The 7,827-nt window shown below is 46.4% G+C and overlaps 1 protein-coding gene across 1 annotated transcript; it reads right to left on the bottom strand.

The window, feature by feature from the left end:
* Nucleotides 1-2,663: 2,663 nt before the first annotated feature.
* LOC141816556 (uncharacterized) lies at nucleotides 2,664-4,110 on the bottom strand (the record flags this gene model as incomplete). Its single annotated transcript, XM_074704310.1, has 2 exons — nucleotides 3,546-4,110; nucleotides 2,664-3,331 (listed from the first exon to the last, which is right to left on the bottom strand). Coding segments are annotated over exons 1-2 (1,233 nt in total), but the record flags the coding sequence as incomplete, so codon positions are not given.
* Between the last annotated feature and the right edge of the window lie 3,717 nt (nucleotides 4,111-7,827).

Below are 7,827 nucleotides of genomic sequence, written 5' to 3'. Positions count from 1 at the left end.
TTCGACTAAAAGTGCGGAATTAAATAACATATAAATCTAGTTCATTCTACTCTGAACATAATGCAAGTTCCTCAAGGATCTTTATTCTATGTTCCACCACAGCACACACTTCACATCGTCCCTGCCGCCTCCGCTACTCTTGTTTTCCTTTGCCCTTATCTGCAGTATAAGGAAAATAAAACTATAAGCATAAAGCTTAGTAAGTACCATCCTACTCACAAAACGATGCATATTTTAAAATCATGCTTTTGAAAAATATGAAAGGAAATATCTTCATGCTTATCTTTTATTGCTACTGAAACATATAAGCTAGATAAATATCATGGCATACGCATCATAACAAGCACATGGATTAAAATCATAACTGAACTAAACATGATATTGAAAACTGCTTTCACTTCAAGTTAGTAATGAACTTTTGAAAACTTATACATATAGTAAGTGAAAATAGTAATCATCCTGCTGTGGGCCCGGCATTGTGCTAACTATGCGCGCATCCCTAAATAGATCCGAGGTAGCTAATCCCGAACCCATTAGGGTACTACTAGGCGATCTGAGCCTAGGGGCGATCTAGGAGCCCACCCATGGACGATCTGAGTCCAAGCACATGCCACATAAAAGTAAAATACTTTCTTTAATCATTCTTTTCTCTTTAACCTTGCATATACTAGGCGATCTAGGGCCTAGGGGCGATCTAGGAGCCCACCCATGGACGAACTGAGTCCATAATTACTGAGGCAAGGTAAATTATTTTCATAAACATTCTGTAAGAGAAACAATCTCCGCATACATACATAAATTTTCGAATAACTAAAACTATGAATTTATGCATACGAACGGAGCTACTTATACTGCAGGTGAGAGGTACTTACCTTATCTTGTCGACTCACTGGGTTTTAAGTGCTAAGGTTGGGGGAATCAAAGACCTTCTCCGAGGTGCTCTAGCGCCTACTCTGTGCAACCTAGCAGAAACCATAATTATGCCTGAACCATAATCATAAAATTATCCTGATCTCATCACCCAACCGGGTAAAGAGTTACTCCTATCTTAATCTAACCAATCATTTTCAATTTATCTAATTAAACTGATGAAGCCTTAATATTAACTTGATTAGCCTTAGTTAACTAACTACTAATCTATCATCTAACTTAACCATTAATCATATACTTGCTATTTATCAGTCCTTAAATTCATAAGAATTAATTACTAATTAATTAGTTACTGATCAACCTGTTAACTGGTTAAATCATAATTATTAACCAATTCCTAATTATTAAACTCGATTAATCAATTCACTACTTAATTAACTGATTAACATATTAATTACTGATTAGTAATGTAATTAAACTTAACTAAAAGCATTGATTTAACCTGATCAAATCACTCAACCTGGTTAATCCTATCCCAAACTAACCAAACTCATTCTAATTTAAATCTTACTTAATCAACAATTAAGATTATGAATTAGTCAATTAATCAATAGTAATTTCTAAATCTATACTCATTACTATTTCAATTAACTAATCCTAATCCATCACCATTAATCACTACATTAATCGTCAATTATTAACAAATTTCATTAATCCAATAACCTGTAATTACTTACTTAAGCATCTGATTAACATATTGATCATCTAATTAATCAAATTCTTTATCAGCTAATAATCCTAATTAAAACCCCTTAATTAAACCCCTTACCCTCGTCTTCTTCTTCGCGTGAACAGGGCAGCAGGGCTCGGGCCTGGGCGTCGGCTGCTCGGCGGAAGGAGGCTGAGAAAAGAGAAGACGGTGGCGTCGGTGTGCTTCCGGCAGAGGGCGGCTGGCCGGGCGGTGGCAACCAGAGGGAGAAAGGCCGGCGCTGCTTCTCCACGCGGCGGCGGTGAAGGCTGTCTTCACGCGGCGGCGTTGGGTTGGCGCTCGTGCTTCTCCGGCGAACAGCGCAAGGGAGAAGGGAGGCGGCGGCTGCTCTGCTTCGTCTTCTCCACGCGACGGGCGGCGGATGCAGAGCAGAGGGAAGGCGGCAGTTGTCTCGGGCGGTGAGAGCCAGGCGGCGGAGGAGCTCGGCTAGGGTTAGGGCAAAGGATCCTTGCGTTGCTTCCTCCTCCTTGCCTCAGCCCTCCGCCCCGTCTTATACCCGCGGTCGGCGCGAGAAAGGCGGCGGTGGAGGCGGAACCGTGGCGGACTGGGTCGGGCGGGGTGCGGCGAAAGGGGAAAAAGTCGGAGGGTTTTTTTTTTTGAACAGTAACTAATTAAACCGGTTTAACATCTTTTTCTTATAGCAAACCGGGTTCAGACTTGGTTCGCTTGGTTCAGCCGTCAAACGACCTCCGATTTGGTCAAACTTGGTCTCGTTGGATTCGTCTTTGCAAGGCGGATCTTTTCACCTATTTTATTTCATCAAACTCCCTTCTATCATTTAACTAAAGAATCTTTTATTATAATTTTAAATTTAATTAATATTCCTAAAATAGGGAGAAATAATCCGGGTGTTACACCAAGTCTTCCTGGCCTCAGTTCGGACCGCATCCACGTAGTAGTGCCGCGAGGTCAACTGGTTACCTCGTGCCTCCCCGACTAAGTCTCCCATCGGAAATTTAATCTTCTGGTGATAAGTGGAGACTACTGCCGAGAAGACGTTGAGTGTTGGCCGGCCCAAAATTACGTTGTAGGAAGAAGGCGCGTCGACTATAGTGAAGAAGGGGTACCGCGTCCGCCGAGTCGGTTCCTCACTGAGGGAGATGGCCAGTCGTATTTGACCGAGTGGGCGCACTTCATTCCTAGTGAAACCATACAAAGAAGTGGCCATGGGCTCCAAGTCAGCTTCGTCAATCTGCATCTGATCGAAGGCTTTTTTGAAGATGATATTGACGGAGATGTCTGTGTCGACAAACACTCGAGAAATGTAGTAGTTGGCGATGGTGGCCATTTTGACAAGAGCGTCGTCGTGAGGGGTTTCCACACCCTCTAAGTCTTGTGGCCCGAAACCTATAGTCGGGTCGTCTCCCCGGTTGCCTCCGCCGACGTCGCATACTTCCAACTGCCGGCTATGAGCCTTCCTGGCTCGGTTGGAGTCTCCGTCCGTAGCGCCTCCCGTAATCATGTGAATGTTGCCGCAGGGGGCATTGTCTTGATTGCCTGCTCGGGGATCCCGAGGGCCAATTCCTTGGCTTCGGTCACCTTCATTCCGCGTGGGGGGAGTTAACTCCCTCGGAGAGCGGTGGCGCTTATAGGCGGCTCGAGGGGAATACGGTAGTGAGGGCTGAGCCGCCTGATTGTCTATCTCCCTCCGGGGCTTGGGCGCGGGCGCGGCCTTTCGAGAGCGCTGCTCCTCTGCTTCCCGAAGGACCCGGGCATACTGATGGCAATCTCGGGTGTCATGACTTCGCGTCCGATGATATGCGCAGAAACAGGGTAGACCACGAAGGCCCCGAAGGCTGAGTGGGTCGGGAGTCCACTGCTTGTATGGCACGAGGGCCAGATTTCGGTACCGTCGGACGCTCCAGCTCGAGCATTTAGAGGGGTTGAGGTAAAGGGCAGCGCTCACTTCGACTAATCAGAGCAGATTGCCGACTGGGGCCACCGTGATGTTGGAGGTCGGAGTCTCTGCGCCGAGCCGATTGAGCTTCCTCCACATGTATATATTTAACCGCTCGAGTCAGCAGCATGTCGAAATTTTCCGAGGGCTTCTTGATGAGTGACATGAAGAAGTCTCCCTCGATCAGCCCCTGGGAGAAGGAGCTGACAAGAACATCTGATGCAGCGGCGGTGATTTCCTGTGCTACCTGATTGAATCGGTGCACATACTCCTTGAGGGATTCTCTAGACTTTTGCTTGACCGAGAAAAGGTCCAGAGAGGTATTCCGGTATGTCTTGCTGGTGGCGAAGTGCCTTAGAAAGGCGCTTTTGAAATCGCCGAATGAGCAGATGGACGTCGAGGGGAGTCGGTTGAACCATCGAAGTGCCGAGCCGGCCAAGGTCGTAAGAAAGACCTGGCACTTGATGACGTCTGTGTACTGGTGCAATAGGGTTGCGTTCTCGAATCGGCCCAAGTGGTCAATTTGCGACGGAAAAATATTTCGTCGCCAATTTAAGACGAATAAAATTGTCATCGTCAATTTGAGACGAATTTTGCAATGAAATTTATTTTTGCAATGAATTTTACGACGAAATTAGTTTGTTGCTAATTTAGCAACTAATCTATTTTCGTCGCAAATTTTATTGTCAATTAGTGACGAAAATCAAATTCATCGTAAAATTTGTTGCCAATTTACGATGAAATGAATTCGTCCTAAAATTTCATCGCTAAAAACCTATTTTTTGTAGTGGTTCTAGAATGGTTGAAGGAGAAACATATGGAGGAAGTACTATCAACGACAGACGAGTAAGTGTACCATTCAAATAGTTAATATACAATATTTTTTTAGACAATCCTATGTGATAAATGATAAATCACAGTGAAAAAAGGATTCCTTGAGCGATCCATGCGAAAGAAAACTCATACAAGTTAAATCTATAAAATCCTATCTAATAGGGTATAGCTTTGGAGTGTGCCATTCGCTTATCCCGCTCATCCAAAGTTTGTCGGATATCTTATACGTTCAAATATTTGTGCCTCTATGTGTATCCACATGAACACTCATCTTTTAAAAAAGTTTTGGTTGTGCTAGCAACCCTTTAGTATAGTTTTTGTTGGTGCAATCTTGCTCCAAGTGATTTGGATTTTAATATTTGGCTAAAATGAGTTTAAGTTAGGGAATGTTGGTGATCTAACTTGTGTGGTTTGAGTCCACAGTAAAGTCCAAGAATGGAGTTTTGGCATTTGGTGAAGTCTCGGAGGCGCGACCTCTTGGCAAAGGAAGAAGTCCCGGAGGCGAGGCCTCTTGGCAAAGGATGAAGTCTCGGAGGCGTGACCTCTTGGCAAAGGAAGACTTAGCACGACGAAGTTGAGGGAAACATCTTAAGCTAGTGCAAGGAAGGACATGAGGCTTGTGGAAGGCGTTTGAAGACTTACGTCAAGGCTAAGGGCTGAAGAAGAAGCTGAAAGGGGAGTTTCAGCTTGATCAGCCGACTGACACTGTTGATGCAGTCAACTGATGGTTGATCAGAAGCACACACAGAAGTTTCAGATGGATCAGTACTGTGACCAAATAGAAAAATTAGTCGAGTCCATTAGTCGATTGGCATCAGTCGATTGGTGATAGTGCAATCGACTGGTAGACTACTGTTGGGGTGACAGCTGGTTAATTAAACACAGATTAAAGAGTCGTTGAAGCCCATCAGTCGACTGATCCTTGGAGCAGTCGACTGATGTATGGAAATACATAAATATAGAAGTCGACGCCGAAGAAAAACAACAGTTCATTTTTCATCTTTCTGCCAAAACTCTGACTCTGTAAAACTCTCATCTTCTTCCTCAAACTTCACTTACATCTTTTGAAAGGAAGAGACTGATTTTGTGAGGGTTTCTCCACCTTCAAAGCGTGTTTTGAACATGAGGATTTTCATAGTGGAAAAGGTTGTTTGTGTGTGGATCCTTGGACTAGTCACCTCGTTGAGGTGGATACTAAGTAAACAAACTGGGTTAGCGATTGTGCTTCTTTCTGTATTTTATTTTTGCTTTCGCTAACTTTGCAGAAAACTCAAAGAATCGTTATTCACCCCCTCTAGCGAATGCACCGATCCCAACAAGTGGTATCAGAGCGGGTACTCTCCAGAAGAATCAACATTCAACCGAGAAACTTTCAATGACGTTTCAAGAGGGATACAACACCGCACGACCTCTCTACTTCGACGGTAATGATTTTGACAATTGGAAAGGTAGGATGGAGTACTATCTTATGAATGACATTGACAACTAGTTCAGTATTATAGATGGTTTTGAGAAACCAAGGGATGCTTCTGGAGTGCCTCTTCCTACAAGAGATTGGTCTAAAGACACCTGCAAGAAGGCACAAGCAAATGCGAAAGCCACGACTACCCTGTAGTGTGGACTTTTCAAAGAGCAACTGAGCAAGGTCGGTCCATTCGATTTGACTAAGGAACTCTGGGAGAAGCTCATTGAACTCAATGAGGGCTTAAGTAAATTGAGAACAGCCAAGAGAGATCTCTTGGTTGGATAACTACAATCTTTCACAATGAAGCCCAATGAAATGGTAAGCTAGATGCACGGGTGATGAGTGACATTTTCTGCGGATAAATTAGGGTTAGATTGAACCGGTTTGGACCACATTTCATACCATAAATAGGGATTTGGGGCTATTTCTTTATTTTGGATGAATTTATGGTCTTTATTAAAATTTTCATTAATTTATGGCATTTATGGAATTTAAAGACCCGCGCGGGATATTGTGATAAGCCCAAGGAATCTGCTTCAGTATGGTCCCCACCTCGGTTGGTAGAGCAACAAGGTAGCAATCCTTCATCCACAGGCAAGGGCCTTTGCCCCTCAAGAGGGGCATTGGCTGCATATGCCGAGGGAGGTGGAAGCTGTTCGCCGCGCAACATTGTGGCTATAATGCCACGAATCATCTGCTGTAGACCCGCGCGAGATATTGTGATAAGGTCCTCCTAGTTTCCTTCCTCGGTCGGCTCTCGATTGTCGGCGGTGCGTCTGGTATTAACCATCTTGAATTCTAGTTCGAAAACGTTCCCACAGACGGTGCCAATTTGTTCCGGCTAGATCCTGCTAATGGTCAAAATGCCAGTCAAGATTATGCCACCTCAACTGGTCTAGCTATGCCTCCCCTCGAGACCTACGACACAGATTGAAACCAAAGGGGTTAAGTGGATGCCAGGGATTCCCGGCAGGCCACTTCGACGCTCAAGTCAGTAAGTACCCGAGTGAGAAAAAGAAAGAACAGTAGTAATTGTGAGAGTCCAGAGAGAGTTTTTACCTTGGAGAGTATATATATATATATATATATATATATATATATATATATATATATATACAGGTCTGATATCCTGCCCGACACCCCCGCGCGACCCCCGTACGCGACCAGCCGACCCCTCGCCGTTCATCATCGTCGTTCATCGCCGTCCGGTCACCGTTGGCCGCGATCCCGGGCTCGTTGGAAGCGCAACTCGACGGCGCACACATCGACACCGGATTCCGACCGGATTGGGCAGGAATCCGGCCAGAATTCTGGCCGAAACAGAGCAGTCACGACTGGCGGCCGTTTTCGCCGGAATCCGGCCAGATTCCGGCCGAATCGGGGCCGGACTCCGGCCGCGGTCGACGCGCCGGCGCCGGGCGCGTCGACCGCGGCCGGAGTCCGGCCCCGATTCGGCCGGATTCCGGCCGAAATCGGTGCCAGCGTCTGGCGGCCATTTTCGGCCGGAATCCGGCCGGATTCCGGCCGAATCGGGGCCGGACTCCGGCCGCGGTCGACGCGCCGGCGCCGGGCGCGTCGACCGCGGCCGAAGTCCGGCCCCGATTCGGCCGGAATCCGGCCGAAACCGGCAAACAGTGGCTGTTTGCCGGTTTCGGCCGGAATTCGGCCGGATTCCGGCCGAATCGGGGCCGGACTCCGGCACCCGCCGGACCGCCGGCGAGTTGCGGTTCCAACGGGCCCGGTCCGGCGGCCATTGGTGGTCAGACTGCGATGAACGGACGGCGAGAAGCGGCGGAGGTCCGAGGAGAAACACTGTGCAATCGCGATAAACGGACGGCTCGCAGTGATCGCGATCAGGAATCGACGGCGTGGATGTGTCGCGCACCGGAGGCGCGGTTTTTCGCCGCGCAGTATATCATATATATATATATATATATATATATATATATATATATATATATATATATATATATATATATATATATATATATA

Source organism: Curcuma longa, unplaced genomic scaffold (genome assembly GCF_044706935.1).
Source record: "Curcuma longa cultivar G26 ecotype Majalengka, Jawa Barat unplaced genomic scaffold, ITB_CL_G26_1.1 contig_17249, whole genome shotgun sequence".
Classification (NCBI taxonomy): domain Eukaryota; kingdom Viridiplantae; phylum Streptophyta; class Magnoliopsida; order Zingiberales; family Zingiberaceae; genus Curcuma; species Curcuma longa.
Note: the sequence above shows the minus strand (reverse complement) of the source record. Positions and strands in the feature narration are given on the sequence as shown.